At 44.7% G+C, this 15,148-nt stretch overlaps 1 protein-coding gene across 3 annotated transcripts in view; it reads left to right on the top strand.

Annotated features, from left to right (window-relative positions):
* Nucleotides 1-4,699: 4,699 nt before the first annotated feature.
* Nucleotides 4,700-15,148, top strand: part of SEC23IP (SEC23 interacting protein) — a 50,152-nt gene continuing 39,703 nt past the window's right edge. For all 3 annotated transcript variants that reach the window (XR_002734166.1, XM_023224294.1, XM_023224293.1), the window contains exons 1-2: nucleotides 4,700-5,072; nucleotides 10,827-11,359. Coding sequence is in view for 2 of the 3 variants with exons in the window: in XM_023224294.1 (XP_023080062.1) it covers nucleotides 4,910-5,072; nucleotides 10,827-11,359 (696 nt within the window). In the remaining variant the exon portion in view is untranslated. The remainder of the gene's footprint in view (nucleotides 5,073-10,826; nucleotides 11,360-15,148) is intronic.

Below are 15,148 nucleotides of genomic sequence, written 5' to 3'. Positions count from 1 at the left end.
TGAAGCCAGGCAGAGATCCACTTCCATTTCCATTGTGTCCATTGTGTAAGTAAAGAGGAAACAAATGGGAAACCCCCCAGTCCAAATTTCCAAAGAGCACCCCCTTAGGGTGCCTCCTAGCCAATTTAAAAACCTTACAGCTTGAACAAGACCTTAGGAGGAAGCGGTTAATTTTCCTTTCCACTGTGGCATGATCGACCTCAGCAATTTCTGCCAGTGGCTAGGCAAGTGGTCCGAAATTTACATACAAGGCTTTTGGGCCTTAGGCTCTCGTCCCTATACGCCTTCTCTCCTTCTCTCCACCCCCTCCCTTCCTGCCCAGACTCCTCCTCCTCCCCCCATCCAGACTCCTCCTTCCTCCTCCTTATCTACTAGTAATCCACTCGGTCCCATGCCTCCTTCGGGGCCCCCAACTGGCTGTCTTGAGTCCCCTATCTCTGCCCACACCCTCCTACAGTGTTAGCACCTTTGCGAGAGGTGGCTGGGGCGGAGGGGGTAGTCAGAGTACATGTCCCTTTTTCATTGGCCGATCTTTCCAAAATTGAGCGTCTTATTTCATTTCTCAATCAGCTCCTGACATTCGTAAAAAACTTCAAAAGGTAGAGGATGGTCCTCAGACACCAATACAAGACCTAGTTAAATTAGCTCTTAAGGTCTATAACTCCAGAGAGGAGACGGCAAGCTTGCCTTGAACAGAAGGTTCAGCTCCTAGCAGCGGCTTTACAGCCCAGTCATAACCCCAGTCCGGAAAGCACATACCCCACAGACTCCAAGGCCACGAAAGGAGCCTGCTATAAGTGTGGCAAGGCAGGACACTATGCCAACAGGTGTCCGCAAGGTCCCCGAGTCCCAACGCAGCCTTGCTATAAGTGCAAGGCATCAGGACATTAGGCCAGTGAATGTCCTAACCCTCGTCCACCAGCAACCCCCTGCCCTGCTTGCCAGCAGGGAGGAAACTGGAAGTCTGATTGCCCCACCCTGAGAACAGGTGCCGCGCCTCCACGTGACCCCCTTTCCCAGGATCCTGGGAGCTCCTTCCAGCTCCTACATCTGGACGATGACAACTGAAGGTGCCGAGACTCGGGGACCCCCATCACCCTCGCCAGGACACAGGTAACTCTCCTGGTAGCGGGTAAGACAATAGGTAGCGAGGCTACCTATTCTGTTTTGCCGTCCTTCTCTGGACCTAGCCTTCCATCCAATATCTCTGTAGTAGGAGTAAGTGGAAAGCCATCCACTCCACGAAAAAACTCCACTCCTTAATTGCTGCCTGGCCAACAATTACTTTGCGCAGTCGTTCCTCATTCCCAGCTAAAAAGGGCCCCTACCGAAAGCAATCAGTGGAAATCAGTTTGGCTTTCCCCCACTCGCCTCAAACTTACTAAATTTTCTTAACTATCTCATACTCCCCAACCTTGCCAGGACTATCCTTCCGGGTTTTGTCCATATTCCAACAAATGCTTCCATTCCTCATTCCTATACTAATACTGTGCCTTACTTTATTTTTCATCCGTGCGTCCAAATACCAACCATGGGCCCTGACCTTAATGACGCCCCTTAACAGCAGGAAGTAGCCAGACAGACCACCGCGCCCCTTTATCACTATTATCAATAAAAGGTTGGACTGTTTGGACGAACGGAGGCAAGATGGTGCACTTCCGGGTTCTTCATCCCCCACCCCCAACTCTTCCCGCACGCGCGAAAATGCAGCCGGCACCCAGGGAGGGTGCAGACCAACTGGGCATGCGCCAGGTGACGTCAATCTGAAGAGACCAAGATTTACCTGGTCGCACCTGCGGAACGCCCCCCCGACACGCCCGTGCCCCGCCTATTGCCCTCCCATTCCTAGAAAAGCCACTCTTGGCCATTGAGCCATGTGGCCTTCTCACAGCCCGGCGGACTTCCCAGCTTCCCAGTCCTGTCGGGATGTCGGAACTCCGTCCGAGAGCTTGGGGGAGGGGAACTCTGCCGGCCTTCTTTGCCGGAGGCCGACAGACTTCTTCTCCACACCTTAGGTTACTAAAATAAACTAGCAGTTTTGCGCCTGACCTTTGCCTACTTGCTGGTTCTTTTGTGCTCGCTGTGGTGGTCTTAGAAAAACAAGACACCCTGGACCAACCCGCTGGCCCTTTGACTGGCCTAAAGAGTTCCCCTCTGGAGGACACTACAACTGCAGGGCTCCTTCTTCACCCCATCCAGCAGGAAGTAGCTACAGCGGTCATCGCCCAATTCCCAACAGCAGTTGGGGTGTCCTGTTTAGAGGTGGGATTGAGAGGTGAAGCCAGCTGGACTTCCCGGGTTGAGTGGGGACTTGAAGAACTTGTCTGTCCAGCTAGAGAATTGTAAAAGCACCAATCAGCACTCTGTGTCTAGCTAGAGGATTGTAAATGCACCAATCAGCACGCTGTAAAAATGCGCCAATCAGTGCTCTGTGTCTAGCTAGAGGACTGTAAATGCACCAATCAGCACTCTGCAAAAATGCACCAATCAGTGCACTGTCTAGCTAGAGGATTGTAAATGCACCAATCAGCACTCTGCAAAAACGCACCAATCAGTGCTCTGTGTCTAGCTAGAGGATTGTAAATGCACCAATCAGCACTCTGTAAAAATGCACCAATCAGCACTCTGTGCCTAGCTAAAGGACTGTAAATGCACCAATCCGCACTCTGTAAAATGTACCAATCAGCACTCTGTAAAATGGACCAATCAGCAGGATGTGGGGGGGGACACAAATAAGGGAATAAAAGCTGGCCACCCCCCCGCAGCCAGCAGCGGCAACCTGGGTCCCCTTCCATGCTGTGGAAGCTTTGTTCTTTCGCTCTTCACAGTAAATCTTGCTGCTGCTCACTCTTTGGGTCTATGCCCCCTCAAAGAGCTGTAACACTCACCGTGAAGGTCCGAGGCTTCATTCTTGAAGTCAGCGAGACCAAGAACCCACTGGAAGGAACCAACTCCAGACACATGACCAGCAAGAACTGTCTTCTCAAGGACCTGAGGATTTGTCTCTTGAACTGCAAACATTCAAGGAGGTGGTTCTCATTCTCATTCCCAGTCCCTATGGCTACCTTGCTCTCTTACACCACTGCTTGTCATGAAAACAGAAGAATTATGTGTCTCCTCTGGATAAGCATGGATTAAAACACCCAGGTGGCCTAGTTGCAGGACCAACCACCCCTTCACACTCCTCAGTGCCTTTCCCTTAGCACACCACAGCCTCTAAAAAGCCTCCGATCTTTTGTTTCAGCAAAGTTGTGTTCAGTTCATGCTGGACCCACTTCCCTACTGCAATAGTTTTCATTAAATAAAATCTAATTTACTGCTTTAATGAGTGTCCCACTTAAAAAATGTTTTTTGACAGTAAGCACATGAAATCATTATTGAATTAATACATTTAGGTTCTACATAGGTGTAAACAGCTGGGGAGAGTTTCATTATTTTGAGTGTTCTTTTGGGATCTCCTCTCCCAACCTCCAAGAAGCTGAAAGATTGCTTAAGTTATATTTTCTTTCAAAATCTCTAACTATGAAAGATGACAATTATGTCCAAGTTATCCACAGTACCTTCTGGATTGAACCAGTCAGCTTACTGTGGATATAGAAAACTATCTAAAATGTCAGATCTCTAATTTCAATGTCCTGGTTTCTTTTCTTTCTTTTTTTAATGAGACAGGGTCTCGCCTTTTTGCCTGGGCTGGAGCACAGTTTGTGGCGAGATCAGGGTTAATTTAGCCTCAAGCAATCTTCCCACATCAGCCTCCTGAGTAGCTGGGACTATAGGTGCCATGCCACCATGCCTGGCTAATTTTTGCATTAGTAGAGACTGGGTTTCACCATGTTGGCCAGGCTGGTCTCAACCTCCTGGGCTCAAGCTGTCCTCCCGCTCTGCCTCACAAAGTGTTGGGATTGCAGGCCTGCACCACGGCATCCGGTTTGATTTCTCTTTTAAATATTTGTTTTTGGCAGGGCGCAGTGGCTCATGCTTGTAATCCCAGCACTTTGGGAGGGTGAGGTGGGTGGATCACAAGGTCAGGAGATTGAGACCATCCTGGCCAACACGGTGAAACCCCATCTTTACTAAAAATACAAAAAATTAGCCAGGCGTGGTGGCAGGCGCCTGTAGTCCCAGCTACTCAGGAGGCTGAGGCAGGAGAATCACTTGAACCTGGGAGGCGGAGGTTGCAGTGACCGGAGATCGCGCCACTGCACTCCAGCCTGGACGACAGAGCGAGACTCGTCTCAAAACAAAACAAAACAAAACAAAAAACCAACCAAAAAAACAAACGAAAAACACAAAACAACAACAACAAAAAATAAATCAAAGATTTGTTTTCTCCCTATGTATTAAACACTTAAAACAATTTTACTATTTCTGGGCAATGCCAAAGTTCAGTTTAGTCCAGAAAGACAAGTGGTTTTGGAGAGGGTGTTTGGTTCCGCTTTGCATGCGAATTCCCACACAATCCTCCTCCTCCTTTCCTCCTTGGGGCAGCGTCCAGCAGGATTCCGCTGTTCCTCCAAAATCTTTGTCTGGAGAGTAATCCTGACAGTACTTTTAGGAAGCCCATAGATATCCGCCACAACCTGTGACTTTCAGGTTCAATTGCGTATCAATTCGCACGTTCATCCACAACCTGCGGGGACCACGCCCCCACGCTCCCTCCCGGCCTTTGCCCCAGCGCCTCTCCGCCTCCAAGGGTGTCACGTGCCAGACTCGGGCGGGAAGACATTGCCGCCATGCTGATTTCTGGCGGCGCTGGCTGGGGGAAGGGAGAGGGCGGCTGACTAGCTACCCGTAGTTCCGGCTCCTGTGCGCAAGTGCGGAAGTGCGCTGGCCGGGAGAGTGACCGGTTTCCGGTCAGTGGTGCGGTTCTGGGTACCGGGAGACGTGTATCGGAAGCTGGGTCGCAGCCATGGCCGAGAGAAAACCTAACGGTGGCAGCGGCGGCGTCTCCACTTCCTCGTCGGGCACTAACTTACTTTTCTCCTCCTCGGCCACGGAGTTCAGCTTCAATGTGCCCTTCATTCCAGTCACCCAGGCCTCGGCTTCTCCGGCCTCCCTGCTCTTGCCCGGAGGTAATAAGGGGAGGGCGGTCCCGTGTGTGGTGGGAGGCGGGCGGGGGGACGTGCAGTGACAAGGGTCAGACGGGAGATATTCCTTTTGCCTCCAGCTACCCTCTCGATAGCTTGCCAGGATCATTAGTGACCAGGTTTGAGTGGATCGGGGGCTTTGGGATCTTGGAGGCGGCAGGTGATGCGACTTGGTCTTCATTGCAGAAACCCACTGTTCCGAGTTGTCCAGCGTGCTGGACGTTCATTCGTACACTGGCATTCCACAAATCTTTGCTGAACACCTGTTGTTGTTACGCAGGGTGCTGGCAAGGAGTGCAAATAAACAGTGGCCCTCTGCTAGGGTACAGTAGTCTATCTCCCACTAGGAGACTCCTAGGATACAGTAAGATACATCCTAGGATGGACTGTGCCTCTCTCCTAGGATACGGTACACTGTCTCCTACTAGGAGATTGTTGTGATACAGTAGGATATCTTCTAGGTTACAGTAAGATATCTTGTAAGATGGACTGTGCCCCTCTTCTAGGAGAAGCATGTAATATTTGTGAAGTAGACATATAAAATGCATTCCTCATCTTTTTTTTTTTCGAGACGGAGTCTTGCTCTGTAGCCCAGGGTGGAATCCAGTGGCGCGATCTTGGCTCACTGCAACCTCCACGTTTCGAGTTCAAGTGATTCTTCTGCCTCAGCCTCTCGAGTAGCTGGGACTACAGGCGTGCATGCCCTGCTAATTTTTGTATTTATAGTAGAGACGGGGTTTCATCATGTTGGCCAGGATGGTCTCAATCTCCGGACCTCAAGTGATCCGCCTGCCTTGGCCTCCCAAAGTGCTGGGATTCCAGGTGTGAGCGCCCGGCCCATTTTCATCTTTCAAGACAATCCATCACTTCGTCCAAGAAACTTTTTCTTGTTCCTTAAGGCCCCCACTCCTATGTGCACTTGTGCACTCCTAGCTCTTTTTTTTTTTTTTTTTTGAGACGGAGTCTTGCTCTGTCGCCCAGGCTGGAGTGCAGTGGCTGGATCTCAGCTCACTGCAACCTCCACCTCCCGGGTTCATGCCATTCTCCTGCCTCAGCCTCCCGAGTAGCTGGGACCACAGGCGCCGGCCACCTCGCCCGGCTAATTTTTTGTATTTTTAGTAGAGACGGGGTTTCACCATGTTAGCCAGGATGGTCTCGATCTCCTGACCTCATGATCCGCCCGTCTCGGCCTCCCAAAGTGCTGGGATTACAGGCTTGAGCCACCGCGCCCGGCCTCTTTTTTCATATTTGTATTATTGTCCAGGGAGATTGCTTTTTGATGATGATGTAGCATAGCCCAGAGCATGGTGTTTAGGAGCACGGACTGTATTCCAGTCCTTGCCCTGCCAGTAACTTGCTGAGTAACTGTAGGCATTTTAGTTTACTTCTCTGTGTTTCAGTTTCTATATATGTATAGCCTCACAGAATTATAATTAGAAATGCTTTAATTTTTGAAAAGCACCAAGTATACTGCCTGCCAGACAGTGTGATTTAATGTTTGTGAAATAAACACACTTGCTTCTCCATTTGGACTGCGGTCTTCTTCAGCAGCTATGTCCTAATTGCCTTTTTATTTCCAGGATGTTATTTAGGGCCTAGTACGTAGATCCTCTTTGGATACTGAGTTTGCAGTGAGTAATTTATTCTTGTTTGAAGGACTAAAGACAGTTTCATGGAGAAGGGAAGACAGGCACGCTGGGAACAGCTGTACATGTGTTAATGTTTCTTCTTGATGCTGGTCACTACCTGACATGTACACATACTTGTTTATTCCACTCCACTAGGATGTAAGACCATGAAAGCAACAACTTAGTTTTATTCATGATTATATTCCCACTGCGTAGAACGATGTGTGGTATGTAGTAGACCAGTTATTCAGTGGATGTTTGTTGAATGAGTGAAAGGATAGGAGTCAAAATGATGTCTCAATTTGACCTGTGGTTGAAAGGTTAGGCGTTGCTGTCTTTGGTGAAGAACCAGCATCATTGGAGCAGAATGCTGTGAGAGGATGCAGGAATAAATAAGGCTTTACCTGGGGTTTTCTAATCATCCTCTGCACCATTAAAGTTGTTTGGTTATGTCCATCTTCCTTGCTATGTAGTATTTAGTTTGTGTGTGTCACTGTGAATTCATGCTAAACATTTTCATTGTGAAGTCTAGTATAGCTATACCTGTCTTTAATGGTCTTGTTTCTTGGAGACAGTCTTTGTGTGTGTGTGTGTGTGTGTGTGTGTGTGTGTGTGTGTGAGTATGTGTGAACATTAATAGCTTTTAGAACTAAAATTCATCTCTAAAAATCTCAGAAACCCATTCAGAGAATTTCCAGAGAAAAAGAAGAAACTGTCTCCTTGGAAGCAACAGTTAATCATATAAGTGAAAGAGATGCAGGAAGCAATTTCATACATTCCACAGACATGGAAGGCCTGACACAGTGGCTCACGCCTGTAATCTCAGCACTTTGGGAGGCTGAGGTGGGTGGATCACCTGAGGTCAGGAGTTCAAGACCAGCTTGGCCAACATGGCAAAACCCCATCTCAACTAAAAATACAAAAGTTAATCGGACATGGTGGTGGGCGCCTGTAATCCCAGCTACTCGGGAGGCTGAGGCACGAGAATCGCTTGAGAAGGAGGTTGCAGTGAGCTGAGGTCATGCCACTGCCCTCCACCCTGGGCGACAGAGTGAGACTCCATCTCAAAAACAAAAACAAAAATCAGACATGGATTGAGTAGTTTCTATTTGCCAGGCACTGTTCCAGAAGCTGGGAGACACAGAAGAGCAAACAGCCCTGCCCTCAATGACTGCACAGTATATATGTATACACACACCCACCTGTGTAAGCAACTGTGATACAGTTTTAGAACAGTTAGAAAGAGGGATTGATAGATGGCTGTGAATGCTGTGGGTCTCAGGCTGGCTGAGCTGGGGAATGGATGGCCCTTAGGCCTTCAGGGCCTCTTAGGGGAGGTGATGCTTGAGCTGAGTGTTGAAGGATACATAGAAGTGAGGGAATCTGGAGAGACAGGCATATGTGAAGTCTGAAGGTGTGAGAAAATCTGCAGATTTGGCAGGAGTTAGTGGTTGGTGGAATGGGACAGGGATGGAGCTCATCCCTCTCTCCTGTGTCTTCACCTTTGTCTCCTCTCCCTTGTGTCTTCTGCCCCCAGTAGATCACTTTGACTGGAGTGTGTGCTGTGGAGTGGCCTCAGTGGTCTATGGGTCACATATACCATACTCAGGAGGAGTTTGTAGTTCATCTTGTTGGGTGTTGGGAGCCTTTGAAGGATTTTCAGCAAGGCAGTGAAATTAGACGTGTGTTTCAGAAAGACTGGAGTTTTCTCTAGTTGCACTGGAATAAGGTTGACTGTAGCAAGAGGATTCGGTTGGGAGGCACAGTGAGAGGCTGGCAGTGGCGATGGCAGTCTAGCCCGAGTCAGCCACATTGGGTGTGAGGAGCAGGGAGCAGATGTGTGAGATGTGTAGACTACACAGTGGTAGAGACTCACAGAAGACCAGAGTGTCAGCTCTGTCAGCACAGAGGCCCATTTTTGTTTCGTTTTAGACCCAAGACTGAGCTCTGTACCTGGCACATAATGCATCCTTAGTAAATATTTCTTGAATAAATATTTGAATGATTAAATGAAGGGTGTGAGAGAGAGGGAGGAGTCTGAGAGACTTCAGGTTTCTGGTTTGAGTGTCTGAATGGATGTTGGCAAACATCGGTGGAGATCGTGAAATATGAAAAAGGGAGCACGGAGGTGGGTAGTTAAGATAATAAACTCTGTTTTGGGCTTACTAAGCATGAGGTATATGTGGCTGAATCTGCCAAAAACATTGAGGAAGTAGTTGGAAAACAAGTTCTGGAACACATGACAACAGTCTGGGTTTGCGATAGAGTTGGGAGTGTCACAAATATACAAGTGCCTATTAAAGTTGTGGCTTTAGATGACATGTGTCTAAATGAAATGAGAAAGTGCCCCTGAGGTGAGGGCAGCAGTATGTGGAGAGCATTTCATTTGTAGTTGATGCTAATCAGAAAAAAGTTTCTTGGATCAGGTTGATCTCAAGTTTTTCTAAAGGATGAAAGATACCACTGAGGTTTTTTTTTCCTTTCTTGCTTTTAACTGTTGGGAATGAATTAAGAAATACAGATAAGTCCAAATGAGGGTCACTGACCTGAAAAGACGGGTGGGAGCTGCAATTGTATCAGAGAAGTGGAATGATACAGACTGACACAGGGCCTCGTGCAGCAAGGGATATTTTATTTTTAGTTACAAAGAAAATATCAAGAGGAGTATTTCCAATAGTGGAGTATTTTAGTTAAACTGATGTGTGTGAATTATGAGAGCTCAAGAAACTCAAGCCCTAGTCTCAGCAGAGGTCAAGAAGCTTGGAGCCCAGAGCTTGGAAGAAGGCTGCCTTTTGGCAGGTCTGCAAGGGCAGGGACCAGAGTGTGCCTGTGTGCTGTGAGTGAGTCCAGCCCTCTGATGGATTCCATGCCTCCAGCAAGGAGGTAAGAGGGAATGAGGCAGGAGCAGGGAAGATTAGGAGGAAGAAGATGAAAGCTACAAGCTAGTGAAAATAAAAGTTTAGTAAGGAATAATAGGTGGACTTTTGAGGTGATGTACAGGGAAAATGCTTTTATTTTACAACTTGGAAGTAGAACAGAAGCTAAATTTGAATTGTTAATACCCACAGTGAACATCAGGTTGGGCAAAGGGATGGGAGATCTTCCCTTGGTTAGAAAGTGACCTTTTCAACAATTTGGTGTTCTAGAATGATAAGTGTGTGGTAGTACATGATTTTAGGGAATGGCAATTAATGGTTGACCTACTTTGCCTTGGGAATACAAATACCGCGTGTTCATTTGTATAATAAGTGCTTTGTAGGTAAGATTCCTGACACACCCCTTCTTGTTAACAGAGTTATCTTTAGTCTCTCGGTATCACTATAGAAATAAAATTATGCATATTTGGATAGTAGAGTAATAATTGCATTCTTTCTTACCAAGAAAAACATAAAAAATAATATGTAAGGCCGGGCATGGGGGCTCATGCCTGTAATTCCAGCACTTTGGGAGACCAAGGCAGGCAGATCACTTGAGGTCAGGAGTTCGAGACCAGCCTGGTCAACATGGTGAAACTTCATCTCTACTAAAAAAAAAAAAAAATACAAAAATCAGCTGGACATGGTGGTGGGCGCCTGTAATCCCAGCTGCTTGGGAGGCTGAGGCACAAGAATTGCTTGAACCTGGGAGGCAGAGGTTGCAGTGAGCTGAGATCGTGCCACTGCACTCCAGCCTGGGCAACAGAGTGAGACCCTGTCTCAGAAAAAAAAAAAAAAAAAGTAAAAATAGTAAGTATAGATTTTGTTTCTATTTTTAAAAACTTCTATATACAAGTATATATTTACAAAATAAATAACAGATAACTATTTGTATTTATTTTAAAAGTATGGAAAGCTATGTAGCAAAATGTTAACTGTTAACAGTGCGATTGTCTCTGGGAGGTGGGCTTATGAATGAATTATAATTGTTTCCTCTTATGTTTTCTAGTTTTTCATTTCTAAAGTGCAAGTTTTCAAAGAAAAAAAGAAAAAACTGTTTTTTTTTTTCTGTAATGCAGAAATAGCAAGTTTGAAGAACAAATAAGGAAGTATAATTGCTAGCCCTTCCTTATAGAATCGTATCTGCGGAATGATAGAGTACCCTTTAAACCACATGCTCTCTTGTTCCATTTCAGAGGATTCCACAGATGTTGGTGAGGAGGACAGCTTCCTTGGTCAAACTTCTGTTCACACGTCTGCCCCAGAGACAGTTAGTTACTTCTCTCAGGTATCAAGCAGCAGTGATCCTTTTGGGAATATTGGACAGTCACCATTAACAACTGCAGCAACCTCAGTTGGACAATCAGGATTCCCCAAGCCCCTGACTGCTCTCCCTTTTACAACTGGATCCCAAGATGTCTCGAATGCATTTTCACCATCCATTTCGAAGGCGCAACCTGGTGCTCCACCTTCTTCACTGATGGGAATAAATTCTTACCTGCCTTCTCAGCCAAGTAGTCTCCCTCCTCCACATTTTGGGAACCCACCCCAAGGAATTCTCCAACCAGGATACAATCCATATCGCCATACCCCTGGCAGCAGCAGGGCTAATCCTTACATTGCACCACCCCAGCTGCAGCAGTGTCAAACACCAGGCCCTCCTGCTCATCCTCCACCGTCTGGACCCCCTGTTCAGATGTACCAGATGCCTCCAGGATCTTTGCCGCCGGTATGGAGACATAATTTTGTGTCCTACTTATTGACTCTGTTTCTTCTTTCTCACCTGAACCTATGTTTTAAAAAACATTTCACATCTTATAATCAATATGATGACAAATTATTTTCAGAGGGTATTCTTTGTAAGCTACATGAAGTAAACATTGTCTTAAAGATAGCTTATTGGATCGCTCATATTTTAGTGTGTATTACTTGTTTATTGAAGTAGTAATTGATTTTAATGAGTTAGCTACATGTCAGTATTTCCAGATTTTAGAGTAAGGTAAAAATAATAAGTGTTGTCTAGAGACATAGGAGATGAAGCAGTTATTGTCTTAACAGACCACTAGTTTCTCATCTTTCAGTTACACTAGTCAATCAAAACAGTCAATTACAGGGACTAAAATTGATTACTTCAGTAATTTCTTTTTATTTATGGAGTTTGGATCTAGATCAGTCAAACTCTATCTAGGGGGAGTTGGTGGAATAACGTATGCATTGGGTACATTTTATGAAATTCCCTTATGCATTTTTCCCAACTAATTGTTCATTTGATTTCCAAAGAAAAATCAGTGGAATTAAACAAAAAGAGAAATGATTAAAAAGAATTAAGAACCCATTTCGGTGTGGTGGAGATAGCAGTATTGTGATCAGAATGTAACTAACTTCTCTGTTAGAGAATGGACTCTGTTTTATCATTTTGTTTAAATCATACCAATACACAAATTTTTGACAATGTTGGATTTCAGCATTCTGAAAAGTAACCAAATTCATAGCGTGTGGTATATAGTTAGTATTTTTGCTAACTATAACGAACTAATTATAGTTTGTTGCTTAAAATTTTAAAAAGGTTTTTAGATAATAATTTAAAAAATGATAATTTCAAACTTGAAGAAAAGTTGCAAAAATAAAAATAGTACAAAGAGTACTCTGATATCCTTCACCAGATTTACGTATCATTAACATTTTATCCCATTTGTTTTTTAATTTGTGCCTGTGCACACGCTGGTATATGTGAGCCTTCTCCCTTTCCCCCATGCCTTTCTCCCGCCCCTTCCTCCTGCTTCTCCTCCTGCCCCTCCCTATTCCCTTCCTTCCCCCCATTGTTTTTTTCTCTTTCTGTATATATGCAGTTTTGGGGGGAACATTTGAAGGTCAGTAAAATACATTATGATTTTTTACTCCTAAATTCCTAGTGTACATTTGCTAAGCGTAAGGACATTCTTCTGTATAACCACAGCGCAGCTATGGATCTCAGGAAATTGAGTGTTGACATAATACTTCAAAATGATTTTTTAGAAATTATATGTGTGTATGTATATATACGTGTGTGTGTGCATATATATATATATATATATTTTTTTTTTTTTTTTTTTTCTTTTCTTTTCTTTTCTTTTTTTTGAGGCCAGGTCTTGCTCTGCCACTCAGGCTAGAGTGCAGTGGCATGATAACGGCTCACCGTAGCCTCGAGTTCTCAGGTTCAAGTGATCCCCCTCCTTCAGCCTCACCAGTAGCTGGGACCACAGGCACGTGCTGCCATACCTGGCTAATTTTTTTTTTATGTTTTGTAGAAATGAGGTCTCACTATGTTGCCCAGGCTGGTCACAAACTCCTGGGCTCAAGCAGTCCTCCTGCCTTGACCTCCCAAAGTTCTGAGATTATGGGCTAAATTGTATATGTTTTTGAGACTGGGTCTCACTCTGTTGTCCAGGCTGGAATACAGTGGCGCAATCACAGCTCATCTGCAGTCTCAAACTCCTGGGCCTCAGGTGATCTTCCTACCTCAGCCTACCAAAGTACTGGGATTACAGGTGTGAGCCACCACACCTGGCCCAAAATGGTGTCTAATTCAAACATTTAAAAATAAGTATAGTCTGATTTTAAAATCATTTTTGTAGAAAATTTGAAAAATGCAGAATATTGAATTTAATAAAAAATGTCTGTAGATAATCACTGTTTTCATTTTGTTATATGTCTTTTTTTTTGGCAAACATCATAGAGTACCTGTGGTTTCTATAATCTATTTTTTTTTTTGTGAACGTACTTTAAATGTTACTTAGATTTTTTCTAAAACATTAATTTTTCTTCTTCTTGTTTGTTTTTTTTAAAGAGATGGGGGGTCTTGCTCTGTCACCCAGGCTGGAGTGCAGTGGTGTGATTACATTCCACTGCAACCTTGAACTACACTTCAGCCTCTGGAGTAGCTGGGACTACAAGTGTGCCCCACCATGTCCGGGTGATGTTTAGATTTTTTTGTAGAAACAGGATATTGCTGTGTTGCTCGTGTTGGTCTCGAACTCCTGGCCTCAAGTGATCCTCCTTCCTTGGCCTCCCAAAGTTCTGGGATTATAGGCATGAACCATCGTGTCTATCCTCTAAAACTTTTGTTTTTGTTTATTTACTTATTTTTATTTATTTTTTTAGCTGTCTCCTGCAGAAAGGATATAAGACATTTTTAATGGCTCTGGACGATCTAGCATTTGAGTGAAATATTATTTAATCGGGCTTCTGTTAGGCATTTTGATTATTTCCAGTGATTTCCTATTTTATTTTTTTGCAAACATTCCAAATTTATTAATTATGATTTTATAATCAATATTATTGAGGTATAATTTACATACAGTAAAAGGCATCCGTTTACAGTGTACAATTTGATTTATTTAAAGTGTACAATTAGCTGAGTTTTGACAGTTGTACACACTGATTTCCTATTTTAAATAACCTTTTGGTGTACATCCTTGTGGGTAAATTTTTATTTTTATTTTTTATTTATTTTATGAGACAGAGTCTCACTTTGTTACTCAGGCTGTAGTGCAGTGGTGCAATCTCAGCTCACTGCAACCTTTGTCTCCTGGGTTCGAGCGATTCTCCTGCCTCAGCCTCCCAAATAGCTGGGATTACAGGCCCATGCCACCACATCCAGCTGATTTTTGTATTTTTAGTAGAGACAGAGTTTTACCATGTTGGCCCTGCTTGTCTCGGACTCCTGACTTCAGGTAGTCCACCCACCTCAGCCTCCCAAACTGACAGGATTACAGGCGTGAGCCACCGCGCCTGGGCTATTTGTTATAATTCTATCTTTAGGATAAATTCTTAAAAATGGAATGAGTAGGTCAAGGAATAGGCATATTTTAAAGGTTAAATAGGCCGGGCGTGGTGGCTCACGCCTGTAATCCCAACGCTGTGAGAGGCCAATGCAGGCGGGTCATCTGAGGTCGGGAGTTTGCAACCAGCCTGACCAATCTGGAGAAACCCTGTCTCTACTGAAATACAAAATTAGCTGGGTGTGGTGGCGCATGCCTGTAATCCCAGCTACGCGGGAGGCTGAGGCAGGAGAATCGCTTGAACCCGGGAGACGGAGGTTGCGCATTGCGCCATTGCACTCCAGCCTGGGCAACAAGCGCAAAACTCCGCCTCACACACACACAGGAAAGGTTAAATAAATCATGGAAGAAATATTGCTAGATTGATTTCTATAAAGGTGTTAGTTTACTTTGTTCTGTGAGAAGGTCTAGTTCACCTTGTAATTGATTTTTTTCTAAATTTTTAAATTTTTAATTTTTGTGGGTATATAGTAGGTGTATATGTTTATGGGTTACATGAGATATTTTGATACAGGCATGCAATGTGTAATCATCACATCAGGAAAAATGGGGTATAGGTATCCCTCCCCTCAAGCATTTATCCTTGATTTGGGGTTTTGTTAGGTTTAAAAATTCTTAAAATTGCTTTGGGGTCTAGTTAACTACACTATATAATTGTCCAGATATACATGTAGGATAATTGCTACTAACATCAGTTT

This window comes from Piliocolobus tephrosceles, chromosome 9 (genome assembly GCF_002776525.5).
Source record: "Piliocolobus tephrosceles isolate RC106 chromosome 9, ASM277652v3, whole genome shotgun sequence".
Classification (NCBI taxonomy): Eukaryota; Metazoa; Chordata; class Mammalia; order Primates; family Cercopithecidae; genus Piliocolobus; species Piliocolobus tephrosceles.
Note: the sequence above shows the minus strand (reverse complement) of the source record. Positions and strands in the feature narration are given on the sequence as shown.